At 47.0% G+C, this 17,131-nt stretch overlaps 1 protein-coding gene across 1 annotated transcript in view; it reads right to left on the reverse strand.

Moving 5' to 3' along the window:
- Window positions 1–17,131, reverse strand: part of setbp1 (SET binding protein 1) — a gene marked incomplete at both ends in the record, with an annotated part of 100,756 nt that overhangs the window by 41,188 nt on the left and 42,437 nt on the right. Inside the window, 8 exons of the mRNA XM_080738415.1 lie at window positions 1,698–2,004; window positions 4,541–4,795; window positions 5,299–5,595; window positions 6,088–6,342; window positions 8,897–9,104; window positions 10,562–10,937; window positions 12,052–12,339; window positions 15,522–17,059. Coding sequence (XP_080594541.1) covers window positions 1,698–2,004; window positions 4,541–4,795; window positions 5,299–5,595; window positions 6,088–6,342; window positions 8,897–9,104; window positions 10,562–10,937; window positions 12,052–12,339; window positions 15,522–17,059 — 3,524 coding nt within the window. The remainder of the gene's footprint in view (window positions 1–1,697; window positions 2,005–4,540; window positions 4,796–5,298; window positions 5,596–6,087; window positions 6,343–8,896; window positions 9,105–10,561; window positions 10,938–12,051; window positions 12,340–15,521; window positions 17,060–17,131) is intronic.

A 17,131-nucleotide genomic window follows, 5' to 3' on the forward strand; every position in this document is an offset into this window, starting at 1 on the left:
GTGTGTGTGTGTGTGTGTGTGTGTGTGTGTGTGTGTGTGTGTGTGCGCGCGCGTGTGTGTGTGTGTGTGTGTGTGTGTATGAGTCATCCCAGTCCCGGGTCCCCCTGGGGTGGGGGTGGGGGGGATGGTGGTGTATACTCCTCTAACCGAGACCCCAAAGCCCCCCCCACCCACCCCCCTCCCAGCCCGGGGGCCCCCCAGTCATTAAAGCGGCTGGCTCCGGGCCAAGCTCTTTTTAACACACAAGGCAAGAGAGAGAGAGAGAGAGAGAGAGAGAGAGAGAGAGGGGCGCTTTCTTTTTTTTCCTTGTGTTTTTTTTTTACTGCGTGTCTGTAGAAAATAAATCACACTGTGTGAATAATATATCTGTGGGTTGAGGGGATTGGCAGCAGAGGGGAGGAGAGGGGGAGAGGGGAGGGGAGGAGAGGAGGGGGGAGAGATCGGTGAGTTATAGCCGTCTCCATCCATGCGTTACGCCCCCCCCCCCCCCCCCCTCCCTAGAACGCTCTCCCTCTCTTTCCTTCTCCGTCTCTCTCTCTCTCTCTCTCTCTCTCTCCCTCTCTCTCTCTCTCTCTCCCTCTCTCTCTCTCTCTCCTCCCCTGCCAGATGTGCTCAGAAAAGAGAAGAGAAAAGCCAGAATAACACCATGTACCCCCAAAAAATTAAAGAATAAAAGACACATTAGCTGTTTTTATATATATATATATATATATATATATATATATATATATATATATATATATTAGAGCTGGGACTTTAACGGATTAATTGCGATTTATTAATTACGGAAAATGAACGCGATTAAAAAAAATTACACATTTTAATCGCACTTAGTTTTTGCGCCACAGAACCTTCAGTTTCGGGCAGACCGATCGTAGCGATGCACCAACCAAGAAGAGACAACAAAACGCAAAGGGAGAAGTAGCCGATCAGAGCGCTTTGCTTGGCCCAGTGGATGCGAAATTTAGATTTAAAAAACTCACTCGTTGATTCACTCATACAACAAAATGTGTTTTACTTGAAAAAAAATGAATGCTTCTTGGGTCAAATATTAACATGCGATTAAAAAGCGATTAATTGTGAGTAATTAATTACAAAGCCTGTAATTAATTAGATATTTTTTTTTTATCGCATCCCAGCCCTAATATGTGTGTGTGTGTGTGTGTGTGTGTGTGTGTGTGTGTGTGTGTGTGTGTGTGTGTGTGTGTTTGTGTGTGTGTGTGTGTGTGTGTGTGTGTGTGTGTGTGTGTGTGTGTGTGTGTGTGTGTGTGTGTTACAGTGTTTTTGAGACCCAGTGAGATTGAGGCCAGGAGCGCTCATTTTCTAGTGCAGCCAGTCCCTTTGAGCGGCAGTCTGTCTCAGGAGCAGTCCCCACAACAATATTATTTACTATTCTATTCCACTGGTTTACACATTCTAACGGCGCTGAGTCGTCTGAGAAAAAAAAAACAAAACAACAACAGCGCGTTGTACATGGGATTAACACTTAAGCCGCCATTTATCCCAAAACTCGTTTTTAGATTGTACCGCCATTGGCCGCCATATACGCCAATACACAATTTCTGCCTCTAATATTTGACAATTTGGCCAATGTTTAATTTGATCCGTGAAGGTGGTCCAAAAGGGACGAATAAAGGTCTGTAACTCTGAGAGAAAAAAAACAACAACAGCGCGTTGTACATGGTATTAACACTTACCAGTAAGAGCTGGACTGGAACACTGGCTCATGCGACCCGGGTCCAGTCTGGTGTTCTGGAAGGACATCACCCCTTGCTCTCCGAACACGGCTAGGCCTCTCTTCCGGCTCCGCCCCTCCTCCTCTGGCGACGCCCCCAGGAACAGCTCAGAGACCCGCTCCGGCCGCTGGGATTGGCCGCCGCCGTAGCCGCTGGCGAAGCCGCCGATTGGCTGTCCCATCTGGTGCGAGTGGAACTGCGCCTGGGCCAGGCCGTGGGACGACGACGACAGGCGGTCTGACTCCAACAGGCGCTTGGAGGAAGAGCCCTGGTTGACAGGGGGGGACAACGGCTATTAACCTCAGAGAAGCTCCAGTGCGAGCCAGATGTTTGTCAGTGTCGGAGTTTTCCACCTGCTCTGCTGTGCTACGCAACCTTGTGTACAGGTTTACAGTGTTGGGGAAGTTACTTTGAATGCGTAACTTGTACAGTTACAAGTAACTCACCATTGCAGTAACTTGATCAAGTTAAAGTTATACCCCTTTCAGCGTTAAATTGAGAATGTAGGCCTACATTTGGTGTACATGAAACAATATAGAATATCCAACAAAAAAAGTCACATGCCAGCAGAAATATGCCTCTCAACTGAATGTTATATTTTATTTCAAAAAGGTTGGCTTTTTGTATAAAAATAGAAAAAGTCTGGTGCCGTGTATAGTGATAGCTACACCTTTGCTATACATATTCATTAAACTGTTACATGACATTTGATCGTCAATCTTAACAAAACTTAAATGTAAAATTATAACTTTGCTTGTAACTTCTTGTAACTTGTAACTTGACCCAAAATGACCTAAAAAGTATTTCAGTTACTTGATGCGTTACAGAAGTAGGAATGTAACTCAGTTACCAGCAAGTTACAGCAAAATGTAACTTAGTTACGTAACTCAGTTACATACTTCCCCAACACTGGGTTTATGTGTAGGGCATCTGAGTCAGTTAATGACGTCATTACTGTTAGAACGGACCCTACACGCAGTTCTGTCAGGTTCTCATCTAGACTGTGGAACCACTGGCGCACATCTGTATGTCAGAAACTGAACATTTGGGCTTGGTGCATTGTGCTTTTATTTTTGTATATATTTGTATTTTTGCAATGCTGTTTCATTGTATTGTAAGTGTGACATCTGAAATAATGATTGAATTACCGTTATTACAAATATATCCTATCCTATTAGAATTTTAGAGACGTCACTCACGCTCTCTGTTCTGCATGTCCCTCCTCACTGGCAGAGCTAAAAAAATCCTTTTATCTTGTGTCATTCGCAATGCATTCTGGGAGTGTAGTTTCCGCAATTTTGAAAATAATGATTGCGACCGTCAGGTCGCAGTTTAGTATCAAAACCTCCACCGGCCGTCCGTCCGTCCGTCGGTCACACGTCACACCTTTGCCCTGCTCATATCTCCGCATCAGTATGACATCACACTGCTGACATCAGTATGACATCACACCATATATGGAGGGATGTGTTGGTTATCTCCATATCTGGAGATTCAACCTTCAACGATTTTGACATCTTGTTACTAATCTGTCGGTAGATAATGCCGGTCTTATATAAGGGTCATTTGTGTACGGTGTGATGTCATACTGATGTCAGCAGTGTGATGTCATACTGATGTCAGCAGCTATGTCTCTATATATGGAGTTATATGTTGTTCGTGTCCAAATATGGGGCTTGTGAGGTCAGACTTAGTGAGATTCGTCGGTTATCTCCATATATGGAGGGATGTGTTGGTTATCTCCATATCTGGAGATTCAACCTTCAACGATTTTGACATCTTGTTACTAATCTGTCGGTAGATAATGCCGGTCTTATATAAGGGTCATTTGTGTACGGTGTGATGTCATACTGATGTCAGCAGTGTGATGTCATATTGATGTCAGCAGCTATGTCTCTATATATGGAGTTATATGTTGTTCGTGTCCAAATATGGGGCTTGTGAGGTCAGACTTAGTGAGATTCGTCGGTTATCTCCATATATGGAGGGATGTGTTGGTTATCTCCATATCTGGAGATTCAACCTTCAACGATTTTGACATCTTGTTACTAATCTGTCGGTAGATAATGCCGGTCTTATATAAGGGTCATTTGTGTACGGTGTGATGTCATACTGATGTCAGCAGTGTGATGTCATACTGATGCGGAGATATGAGCAGGGCAAAGGTGTGACAAGGCCCTGCAGAAAATGCATGACACGCTGCTGCACCACACTCAGCACCCCTAAAAACCAGTACTTGGGATTTGTTGATGTAAATGTTCACATAGAGTGTAATAATTGGTAAAACAAACTTTTGGCCTATTTGTGGAGATAAGCGACCAACGGTCGCTTATCTCCCGATTAGGAAGTCTTACTGGTGTACACAGTCTTGTACCCTGCCCTTTTTTTCAGCTTTCTAATTAATCGTTGCATTCAACAACAAAAAAATGAATATTGTCATGATTCCTCACCAGCCGAGGTGGCTTTGTCCAAGGCTTAAAAACGTTAAAATAAATACTTTATGAAATGTCTATGGAAGAAATGAATGGGGAAAACGCTTCCGACACCAGAGTGAAGACGGGGTGGGGCTTCAACTGCGATGCTCTATAGGGTGTGCCAATTGTAGTCCTAGAGCGGCCATTTTTTGGGTCAAACACTGCTTACACAGGTGTTCTGATTGGAGTAGTAGTAGTAGTCCTATGCCAATCAAACAATTGAAACACCTGTGTTTGACCCAAAATATGGCCGCTATAGGACTACAATTGCATCACCATTGGCACACACTATAGTGGCGGCAGGCAGGCAGGCAGGAAGGCCCCTTTTACCTGATTGGCCAGGTCCCTGCCGCGGTCACCCAGCATGCCGAGGCGTGCGCTGGCCTTGGCGCCGCTGAACAGGCCTCCCAGCTCGTGGCGGTCGCGCGGCGACAGCAGAGGCTCGTCCTTGTGCTTGTGTTTGTGCTTGTGCTTCCTCTTGTGGAGGCGGGCCCCTCCTCCTCCTCCTCCTCCCAGCCCGACGCCCGTCGAGACCCCCGCGCTCCCGCCCAGGGACCCCAGGCCGTCTCCCCGCGCGGAGGAGCCCTGCAAACCCACCAGGACATTTTTACAGTTTACAGTTTAGGCATTTAGCACAGGGGTTCCCAAACCTTTTTGTCTCAGGGCACCCCATACATATTTTTTTTTAATTCAAGGCACCCCCACATTATAATTTTCACTCCCAGCACCTTATATTTATGGCATATCGTCGTTGTCGGGTGGAAACCTTCTATGTCCAAAAGCGTTCATTTTGTATTTATCATCTATAAAATGTACTAAACTAGTGAAAACAGCAGATCTAAAAGCACACAAGGTGTTGTGTGCTTGTAGATCGGCTGTTTTCACTAGTTTTGTGCGACAGAGGTTTCTGCCTGAGAGTAATGATATTTTAGTGATTATGTTGCGAGGAAAACGTTGAGATAATAGCCATTTTGGTTAGAACTGACTGAAAATAACTGTATTCTTACAGTTTATGAATATGACGATTACGGAAAAAAAATCGCGATCATGTAATATCTGTGACAAGAGAGCCGCTCCTCCTACTGTACCTGCAAGGGGCTGCCGGACCCCCGGTGCTTGGCGGCGGCGGCCTGCAGCTTGGCGTGCCCCCCGGATGAGGAGGCGTGGAAGGCCTTGGGCGGGGGCACGGCGGGCCTCATGAAGGGCGAGGGCTGCGAGGGTCCCAGTGGGTGGTGGTGGGGCAGGTAGAGGGGCGGGTGGTGCGCGGCGTGGTGGGGGTAGTAGCCCAGGCTCAGCGGGGGCGGGTAAGGCATGGCGTAAGGTGCTGCATAGTAGTTGCCCCCCGCCAGGGGGTAGGCGCCGTACCCCTGGACGAAAGGCGAGAGCTTGGAGGAGGAGGCGGAGAACAAGGTTATTATAGCAAACGAAAACTAACTAAAAAACTGTATTGTTTGTTTACAAAACTAACTAAAATAAACTAAAATTATAGAGAAAATCTCCATAGTTTTCGTCTTTTGTGGAAATAAAACATAAACAAAACACCAGTTGGTGAGGTCAAAGAGAGAAGTTGTATGTCTCAACATTCCTGCCACTCTCAACAATATGATGTTTTGTAGACTTTCTTTATTAGACAATACTTTTTCCGGAGCTTTTTTTAATCTCACCCACTGACAAATACCTCATATTACGTAAAAGACTAAAACTAACACTAAAGCTAATGAAAATTAAACTAAAACTAAGCATTTAAAAAAATAAAAACGAAACAAAATTAGCAACCTCACTTTAAAAACGAATTAAAACTAAACTGTAATTGAAAACAAAACCTCAAAACTAATAAAAAATAAAACATAATAAGGAGAATCCCAAACTATTATAACCTTGGTGGTGGAGATGGGCTCGCCGCCGCCACTGGCCTTGGCCGGCCGGCCGCGCCGCCTCTTGGCCTTGAGCTCGGCGGAGGAGGAGCTCCGGCTCCGGAGGTACGCGGGGACCGAGTCGCAGGGGTAGGAGTCGTAGGCGGCGTAGGGGTAGTAGTGGTGGAAGTTGAGGCGGAAGATGGAGGGGTAGGGGTGCTGGGGGTAGCAGGCGTAGCGGCGGTGGGACACGCGCAGCTGCTGCAGCTTCAACACCACCTGGACACACACACAAGGGAAGACGTACAAATTATCAGAAAATGTGAATGTTTGGTCAAAGTAAATATTCTTGAAACTTTCATATATTCTAGATACATTGCAAATTCAGTGAATTATTCCAAACCTTTTCTTTGTTCAAATTTTGATTTTTTTTATGGCATACAGCTTCATAAATATGAAAAGTCCATATTTAAGAAACGAAGCTTCATTTATTTGAATGTATTTCAGAATAGTATACTGTAGTAGTGCTCAAAGTAAGCTCAAAGAATTAAGGGAACATTTTGTTACGTTAATTTTTTGAGCAGTTGTATTACAATATTACACGAGACCACTCAAAACAAGGATTTATACAAGAGAAATGTCAACCTTCTGAAGTCAGAGTCGCTTGAAGTCCAGAGGGAAGTTTTCGAAGTCAGTTATGATTTGGGGTGCTATGGTATCTGCAATACTTTTTTACACAATATTCGATTCTTTTTTTTAGATTGATCTGTATACGTAAATACGTATTGCTGTGTTGTGCGTCGGTGTTCATTCCGTCGACTGAAACCATGGCGGAAAATGTTCGCCGACTGCCTTCCGACAAAGTAAAAACTAAATAAAGATTAAGCTATGATGACTAAAACGAAGTTTAAATATATTGACAACAAAGAGGACAGTGGAACTAAAAGACAAGTAATTGTATGTTCGGTTGCGCTCGGGTGTGGCGCTCCTAACATAGCAGATCTGCAAATGCCCCGTTTCCACAGGAGTGTATGTACCCCGGGTTCTATGTTCCCCGGTTACATTCCTTACTCTAAGGCAGTGTTTCTCAATCTTTTTTGGCTTGAGTCTCCCTTTCCCTGATTTCTGAATCCAAGTACCCCCTTTACCCGACAACATTTTTCTTATAAAACTGCAATTGAAATATACATAAATGATAGTATGTGATGCTTTGATAACCCCCCATTTCAAGCATATAAAATCACAAATAAGAAGTTTTCCTGTCAGTAACTTCAATACATTCAAACAACTTTAAAACACATCCCAGTTTCCTGGTAATTTGGGCAACTCTCCAAGTGTCATCAAGTGTTCTCCAAGTGTCATCATTAAAAATAACAGTAATTTTTCCCCTCCTAATTCAATTCCCCTCCTATTTCAATTTTGAGTTAAAAATATGAACAATATTGGCATGATTTATACTATACTACTTTTTATTTTTTGGGGGCATTTTCGAGTACCCCCAGCAGTACCTCCACGTACTCCTAGGGGTACACGTAACCCCATTTGAGAAACACTGCTCTAAGGTAAGCAGGGAACATAGGACCCACACGGGGGAACTTGGAACCAAGGGGACATACTGTAGGGATGACCCCTTTAAATGTCATACCCGGAGGCAGCATTCGAGTGAGTTGCCTTTTCCAAACTCTCCTGAACATGAATGGAGCGTTTTATGTTAAAAATAATTGCCCTCTGTGTGTAGAAACCCATTCCGTCCAGTAAAGGTTTGATTATACTATACACAATAGCCGATCTACAAGCTTACATTTTGAGCTATTTTCAGGCCAGAAATGGACACAATTCTGTCCAAAGGTAACCTCGCGTCACCAGTCTTTCCGAAGAGGAAAGCCTGGTATTCGTTTACAACGGGACGTTTGATCTGGTCTAGGCGGAAACCACAAGCAGAAGAAGCGGCGTTGCTTTGTTTTGTTTCCCCAATCCCTATTAAAATGCTCGAGTAGCCTAGTGTAGTCTTGCCAGTCGTTGGACTAAAAGATGCACTTACCAAACACATTTTCCAAAAGCAAAACTATGCGCATCAAGGGGTTTATTAGGTAGGCCCTAAAAGTATGTCCTCGAGCGCAGGGGAATTATTTTGGGTTAAAACTGAATCCGGTTTGATCTTTCCAGCAAAATTGTAGTCCAGGGTTCCCCAATTAGTTTTCCCCAAGGGCCGAATTATGTCTAGGGTACCAAGCCGAGGGCCACAACATACAGGGGGCGACGGTGGCGTTCCCGATACTCCAGCGACAGTTTTCGTCATTGTCGGGTGAAAATCTTGTATGTCCAAAACCGTTCGTTTTGAATTTATCATTTTAAAAATGATTTAAACTAGTGAAAACAGCCTCGCACTGCGAGGCGTTGTGTGCTTGTGTGCTTGTAGATCTGCTGTTTTCACTACTTTTGTAGCCTTGTATGATTTGCGAAAGAACGTAGAAATTTGGAGATACGCGATTTCCACCCGACAACGACGATATACTAGTGTTGTTGCTGCTCTTATACCACCATTATTACTGGGGTTGGTGTGGGCCAGACAGTAGCCCCCCGTGGGCCGCAAATGGCCCACGGGCCGCCTATTGGGGAACCCTGTTGTAGTCCTTTGAGGACTACAACATGACGTAGAGTGGTTTCCGCTCCCGACCGGATCAAATCCCGAAATTGGAAGCGATCCCAGGCTATTCCAAAGGTGAGATTTCAGCCCCTGCCACTGCTAACATTCTCCTGCTGAAAGTCGTGCGGTCGCGCTGTATGTGCGATGTCTGTGACGACGGCATTGGTCGTGAACGGCGTCGCTCACCTCTTCCAGCTCGGACAGGAAGTGAAGGTGGTCCCGGCTCTGCAGGCACTTCCTCTTCCTGCGGTGGTGCTTCTGCTTCTTCTCCTGCTGCGACAGGAAGCTGTCGACCACCGCCGCCTGCCGCTCGCACCGCCCTCTGCTGCCCCTGCTGGACGCCTCCAGAACTGCAGCCTCCGGGCTCTCAAAGCCGCACAGGTCGAAGGAGTACCTGGTGGAGAAACACAACGCGGTGTAACTACAAAATGCAACCATTTTGGTCGGGTCAGAGACTCCCAAACTGGATTGTTTTCCTGTTTGTATCACGCAGCTTTAGGGGGACAGTGGTTCTCAAACTCTTGCATTTCAAGGACCCCCATAACTCAGATAGTGTGCACATTTGTACTCTTTCTGAGTTATCTAGGGGGTCCCCAGCTAAATGATAGTTAGAAACCAAACGTAACTCAGAGAGTGTACACTGTCAGAGTTAAATTAACATTGGTTTTACGATATAAATTGTGGTTCCACAGATAGAAATGCCATTAAATTCGGGTTCCGTAGCCTAATGCATGTCAAACTGGGGTTCGTTGATGGTTGAGAATCACTGCTATAGCTGTAAAAAAAAGAAATCTTCTCTTATGGGGGTCCTTGGTCTATGTTTTCAAATGGGGGTCTAATACGTGTTAATTTGGGGGTCCTTGACACGAAAACGTTTGAGAAGCACCAGTGCTTTGCACACGCAGGGAGCGGGGAAGACGGTTCTCCACTTTCCCCCAAACTGAGGCTGTTTATGAGCGTTCCCTCCGCCGTGGGAAGTGACTCACAGCAGCGCTGCCAGGGTTAATTGATCGGCACATGTTTCCAATTGTCGCTCCTCTTTATAGTAGCACACTGTACCTGGGCTGAGAGCTGCACGCACACACACACACACACGCACGCACGCACGCACGCACGCACGCACACACACACACATACACACACACACACACACACACACACACACACACACACACATATGCACAGTGGTGGGAAAATTTACTTTAAGTGTTACTGTAAGCAAAAGCACCAATACAGTGTAGAAATACTCTGTTACAAGTAAAAGTCTGGAATTCAAATTAAAATGTAAAATAAGTAAAAGTATCGGCATCAAAATAGCTCACAGCGCGGTTTTTGAAAAAGTCGTAAAAATGTGTGCAAATCTTTAAGCGAACGTTTGTAACTCAAATTTTGCTTCTGGGGGTCCCTGGAACTATATATTTTGAGATGGGGGTCCGTGGCCAAATAAATATCAGTTTGGGGTCCTTCACATGAAAAGGTTTGAGAACCACTGACATAGTAGTCTCTCAAGAACAGACTAACTGAGCTCCATTTAAGTGAAAAGGACCTTTTCTTTGACGATGGCTAGACAGATTGCTGACATAGAAACATAGGGTATTTCAACAAATCTTAGAAGGATTCAAAAGACACTTATAGAATCGGGTCAAAATTCTAATTTTCACGATTTCTCAAAAATAGCAGATCTACAAGCTCACAGCGCGGCACTGCCGCGCTGTGAGCTTGTATATCTGCTATTTTTCAATAGTTAAAGCATAAAATAATGATACACAATAATGTGTACCCGTTCTACAACAGATGAACAAACGTTTTGGGTACGAGAGACCAGAGAGGCGAGCGCGTCCATCGTCGTACCTGCGGCGCGAGGCCGACGCCTTCTCCGTCTGGTCCGACGTGCTGTTGTTGTCGGTGCCGATGCCGCTGTCGCTGGGGATGGTCTCCTCGCTGTGCGACTCGCTGATGGGCGACAGCGTCACCTCCTTGACGGAGGAGGCGGCGCCCTCCGACAGGTGGGAGGGCGAGTTGGCCAGGAGGCGGGGCGGCGACAGCTTCCAGCCGCCGGACAGGAAGCCCCGGGCGCCGGGCGGCTTGGCGGGCAGCGCCGAGATGGGCTGCAAGCTGGGCATGGCGGCGTCCGAGTGGTGGTGGTGGGGGTGGTGGTGGTGGGGGTGGTGGTGGTGGTGGGCGGCTCTCAGGACGCCCCCGGGGCCCATGGAGCCGGGAGGGGACACTGTGTGTTGGAAGGCAAGAAGGTTATTAACACTTGGGATGCCGTCGATTAAACAGTAGCGACTTTAAGCTAGATGATTTTCAGGACGGCAACGCCAGGCGGACTACGGCTGCTATGACGTAATCGCCGTAGCGATCAAAATGGTTAAGCAAAGCCTCGGCGGCGACAGGTTCCCACCGCTTTCACTGAACGCTTTGGTTCCCATGGCGGCGCGTACACGCAGCAGACAGAGTAGGCGCTACGTGGGAAGGGACCTTCTGCTGTAGTAGAGCCGGCTGCGGCGACGGCAGGTTTATCTATCGAGCGCGGAATCATTTCCGGTTACCGTTGTCATCTGCCGTTGCCGTAGCGTTGCTTAAGGTCACTAATGATTTAATCGCAGAGTGCCACAGTATTTTATAGATTTTTTCTTATTTCAGAGGGTCAGCGTAAAAGTAATCAGAGTAAATGTAATCAGAGTATTTCTGGTATTTCTGTGCACTAATCCAGTGTGTCTGGGTAGCTCAGTTGGTAGAGCTCTTGCCTTTGGACCATAAGGTCATGGGTTCGATTCTGGGCACTGCCAACTCAGCATATGAGTAGCATGGCTTCGGTGCATCAAGAACAGAAAAAAATTACAATTGCGGTCTTCAGTGCTTTTTTAACGGCCGTTAGAGAAGGGATCTCATAACACTGTCCTGTATAGGGGAACCGAACTTAAAGGGATATTCTACTTAAAAAAAAAAGAACTTTGGTCATTTTATCGTCTCTTTTTTTTTAAATTGTATTTAATTTTTTTTTTTTTCATTTTCAACAAAAAGCAGGTTTGCTTTAGCTGGCATAAAGGTTGTCTGACCTAGAACAATAGTGCGTTGCCTACAGCAACCCCACTAACTAAACTACCAAACCTGGATAAAATAAAATAAAATAAAATAAAATAAGTCACAGCCAGTGTAAAATAAAATAAAATAAAATAAAATAAAATAAAATAAAATAAAATAAGTCACAGCCAGTGTGAAGTAAAATAAAATAAAATAAATCACAGCCAGTATAAAATAAAATAAAATAAAATAAAATAAAATAAAATAAAATAAAATAAAATAAAATAAATCACAACCCAGTGTGAAGTACCGACCTTGTGTGGAAGGCACTAGGAGGCTGTCGTAGAGGCTGGCGACGGAGGCGGGCCTGTCCCTGCCGGCCCACTTGGAGGAGGGGTTGATGGAGGAGGAGGAGGAGCCCTGGGCCTGGGTCTCCGAGCGCGGCTTCCTCCCTCGCTTCTTGCCGATGTAGATGGTCCCCCGCTTGCTGACGTTGATCTGCTTCCCCAGGCGGGCCTCGATGGTGGAGGCCACGGCGCTCATCGCCGACGAGACCGGGGCCGACGGCGACTTGAGGGCCAGGCTGCCGTTCTGAGCCGAACCTGCAATTTACGATTCAAACACTTAGAACGGGTACACAGTATTGTGTATCATTATTTTATGCTTTAACTATTGAAAAATAGCAGATATACAAGCTCACAGCGCGGCACCGAGTGCCGCGCTGCGAGCTTGTAGATCTGCTATTTTTAAAAAATCGTGAAAATTGGAATTTTGACCCGATTCTATAAGTGTCTTTTGAATCCTTCTAAGGTTTTTTGAAAAACCCATGTTTCTATGTCAGCAATCTGGCCAGCCATCGTCAAAGAAAATGTCCTTTTCACTTAACTGGAGCTCAGTTAGTCTGTTCTTGAGAGACTACTTTGTCAGTGGTTCTCAAACTTTTTCATGTGAAGGACCCCCAAAATGATATTTATTTGGCCACGGACCCCCATCTCAAAATATTTAGTTCCAGGGACCTCCCAGAAGCAAAATTTGAGTTACAAACGTTCGCTTTGAAAATACATATATTCAAAGATTTGCACACATTTTCACGACTTTTTCAAAAATAGCAGATCTACAAGCTCGCAGCGCGGCACTCGGTGCCGCGCTGTGAGCTTGTATATCTGCTATTTTTCACTGGTTAAAGCATTCAATAATTCTAGGCCTAAATGGGTTAAGCCATGTTTTCTTTATCTGTGGTGCTCAAAGTCTTTATATGTCAAGCTCCCCTAGAATTATATGTATTTCACCACAGACCCCACTCTCAAAATATTTTGTTCCAGGGACCCTGCCAGAAGAAAAGATTTTAGTTAAAAATGTTCACTTTGAAAGAATATATATTCAAAGATTTGCAAACGTTTTCTTCAAAATAAAGCTGCTCTTTTTGAATAGCCAACTCTTGTCTGTCTTAGAACGTTGTGTAAAAGAAACTCCCCTTTTCTATATTAACCACTTGAACTGCAGCGCCCATATTCTGATAACTTTAGCCAAAAATAGCCGATCTAAAAGATCACGTTGTGAGCTTGTAGATCGGCTATTTTCGGCAAAGAGGTTTGGTGTAGAGGGGAAAAAGAGCAGACTAAGTACAGAGTGAAAGGTCAAGTTTATTCATTATTGACCGTTCAAGTGGTTAGATATTTCAAAACACAAATTGACATGAATCCAAAATATGCTGATGATTGTGCTGTCAAACAATGAAACGATATGGAATCTATGAACAGGTTGTGGGGGTCCCTGCTTCATCTCTCTCTCATTTAAGGGGTCCTTGGCCTGAAAACGTTGAGGACCCCTGGTTTAGTCCATAGACCAGCTGAATAATCACACAAGTACAGTTCAGAGACGACAGTGTAGTGCCTCAAAGAGACTAGGATCCCAGGTAAAAAAATCACACCTTGTTGTGAACTGAGTGGTGGTCAAATAAAAAGAGTCAAATAAAAAGAGTCAAATACATGGATTGCAAGGTTGCTCATGCTCAACAGTGGCGGGAGACAGACGGACGGCCGGACGGACGCATTGTGATCTTAAATCCAACTATTTCCAACTATTATTTGTTTATTATTATTTTGACCTGCTTTAAGAAACTCGGCTAATGATGGACGGGGTGGACGCATTGTGAGCTTGTAGATTAGAGATGGGATCGGGCCAATTTTTTCTGTCCGTTCTGAACCCGTGTGGGCCGTGTCCGACAGTTTTTTGTCCGACCCGAATCGACGTCCGAGCATTAATCATTAAAATGCGTCCGACCCGCGCCGAGGCCCGAACCTTATGTTTCCAACGCTTTTTCCCCTCCTTTCTTTTTCTTTGAGGAAGCCACTGATTTACACTCACAAGCAAACTTGTTCTAATGTGCAGTGCATGGCATGCAGCGTGCCTGCTTGTTACCCTTAATGTGAATATTAAGCCACAATGTGGCTTGTGAAAGTATTTAAATAGTAGGCTATGTTAGATTATTAAATAATACAAATAATAACGTGCGCTGCGCTGCAAGTTTCTGCGCCTGGAAAATAGCAGATCTACAAGCTCACAACGCGTCGCGGATGCGAGGCGTTGTGAGCTTGTAGATCAGCCACATTTTGTCACAGAACACGCCGTGATGAAGAAGTATAAACCAGGATTTACTTGGGTGATGTGTGTTGAACGGACGGACGGACGGACGGAGCTGCAGTGCAGAGTGCACACAACAGCGCCGAAAAATAATAAAAATCCAATGCGAGGTAAAGTAGTGGGAACACAAGCAGGGAGCTCCATTCAGCGGCACGCCACTTCCAATCAGAGTTGTCTCCGGCTGCAACATTAGCGCGAGCAGCCACACACACACACACACACACACACACACACAGGAGTTGCACGCTGCGTGCATCATCAGAGAGAGTGAAAAAACGTTGTGCGTGCTGTTGCAGCCACCCAGTCGCGGACATTTGTGTGTGTGTGTGTGTGTGTGTGTGTGTGTGTGTGTGTGTGTGTGTGTGTGTGTGTGTCTGCGCGCGCGCGCCCTCCTTGCTACGTGTGTGTCTACAGTGTGTGAGAGAGAGAGAGAGAGAGAGAGAGAGAGAGAGAGAGAGAGAGAGAGAGAGAGAGGGTGTTGAGTCTGCCTGCTCAATAGCGCCCCTCCTTTAACGTGTGTGTGTGTGTTTGTGGTCTGTGTGTGTGGTCAGGAGAGGTATGGCTGGCGACAGACATACCCGGCCAGTAACATCGTGAAAGCGAATTACAGGAGTGGTGTGACCACCACTCAAAAATAACCTGTGACATGACATCTGACCTCTTCACACTTGTCTTCCATTTTCCTGATCTTTCCCTCTAAAAAAGTAATTTTTGAATGTAGATATTTTTTTTGATTTACCAGACTGTAAACCACAAACTAGTAGTTTTTAATATGTTAAATTCTTAATGCACTTAATGCACATGTTTTTGCTGAACTCTAATTAAGGAATTATAAGACATAATACTTATGGAAAGTGGAAAAACAGTATACCTCCAACAGTTTGTGGAACAACAGTATAACTCCGTACAAGCAATATTCAGCATCCAAAGGGAGCAGATAACATTAAAACAGACAATTGAACAAAATGAGGGGGGAGTGCATTAACAATTTAACAGATTAAAAACTACTAGTTTGTGGTTTACAGTCTGGTAAATCAAAAAGATATCTATATTAAAAAATGTCAAAATATGGACTTGTTTTTCGTCTCAAGTACTCATTTGTGGAAGGGAAAAAACAAACAGGAGAACTTAGTGAACCGACCTGAGAGGATCTCGTTCAGGATGCTCTGGACCTTCCCCAGTTTCAGCTTGGCGACAGGCCGCGCGTGCCCCGGCCTGCCGCGCTTCAGCTTCAGACCACTGGAGGCCGCCACTGCCGCCGCGCTGGGCACGGAGGCCATCTGTGCCAGCGTGGTCAGCTGCTGCTTCCGCCGCCGGCTCAGCCCCCCCGCCGAGGAGGGATCCCGCGCCAGGGGGCTCGGGGGCGACGTGGAGGTGCCCTCGTGGACCGTCTCCACCGTGAGGAGGGGCTGCTTCTTGGGCCGCCCGCGCTTCCTCTTGACGGGCGCGTGGACGGTCAGGCTGTCGGTGTTGGCGTACAGGGGGCTGGCGGGGGTGATTGGGAAGGCGGAGGGCGGCTCGGCCATGCTCGGCGGCGGCGGGGGACACCGGTAGTCCTTCGGGGCCGAAGGCACGAAGCCGGCGGGACTCCTGGTCGTCTTCAGGTAGGACCATCGGTCCTTGGTCTTGATCGGCCTGGAGCTGCTGCAGGGGCTGGCCGCGGGGCTGTATGGGCCGGGCCCGGGGCTGGACACAGGGGCTGCCCGGGGCCGAGGGCTGGGACTGGGGCTAAGGTTGGCCTGCTGGGGCCTAGGGCTGGGCGTGAGGTTAGCCCTGGGTCTAGGGCTGGGGCTAAGGTTAGCTCTGGGACTGGGGCTAAGGTTAGCTCTGGGACTGGGGCTAAGATTAGCCCTGGGACTGGGGCTAAGATTAGCTCTGGGTCTAGGGCTCGGGCTAAGGTTAGATCTGGGACTGGGGCTAAGATTAGCCCTGGGACTCGGGCTAAGATTAGCCCTGGGACTGGGGCTGAGATTAGCCCTGGGTCTAGGGCTCGGGCTAAGGTTAGACCTGGGTCTAGGGCTAGGACTGGGGCTAAGGTTGGTCCTGGGTCTAGGGCTAGGACTGGGGCTAAGGTTGGTCCTGGATCTAGGCCCAGGGCTGAGGTTGGCTCTGGGTCTGGGGCTGGGGTTAGGACTGGCGCTGGCCATGGGACCGGGGCTGGGCATTCTGGGGTCGGCGGTGGCAGGACCAGGACCGGGGCTGTGGGTGTGGGTGTGGCCGAAACCAGACTCTCTGTGGCCGTTGAGGTCGGCCTTAGGAGGACGTCCTGCCGCCGCTGCGTTCTTCTTGGCTTTGCTCGCGTTGGAAGCGGAATCCGTCTCGGCCACGGCCTGCACCTCTGCCTTCTCCTTCCTCTCCCCTCCTTTCTCCGTGGCGTCCAGCCTGGCCTCGGCCTGAGCTCCGGCTCGGGACTGCAGGCTCTTGTGGGCGTCCATCTTGTGGGCCACTTTGGCTTCCGGGGGCCCGATCTGAGCCTTCTCTGCGACCTCCGAGGCCTGCTGCTGCTGCTGCTGCTGCTGCTCCGACTGCTCCTCCGCGGGGAACGACTCGTCGAAAGACCGCCTCCTCCTCTTCTTCCTTCCCGCCTTGGCCTCCTCTCCTCTCTCCTCATCGTCTGCTCTCCTGCTGGGAGCCGTCCTCTCCCGCTCTTCTTTCCTCCTCTCCTCCCGCTCAGCAAGCCTGTCACCATCAGGACATGTTGGTTAGGCGGTCATCAGTGGTGGAAAAACTACTCAAATGTTTTACTTAACT

The sequence above is a fragment of the Nannobrachium achirus genome (assembly GCF_963921795.1).
Source record: "Nannobrachium achirus genome assembly, chromosome: 12".
Lineage (NCBI taxonomy): Eukaryota > Metazoa > Chordata > Actinopteri > Myctophiformes > Myctophidae > Nannobrachium > Nannobrachium achirus.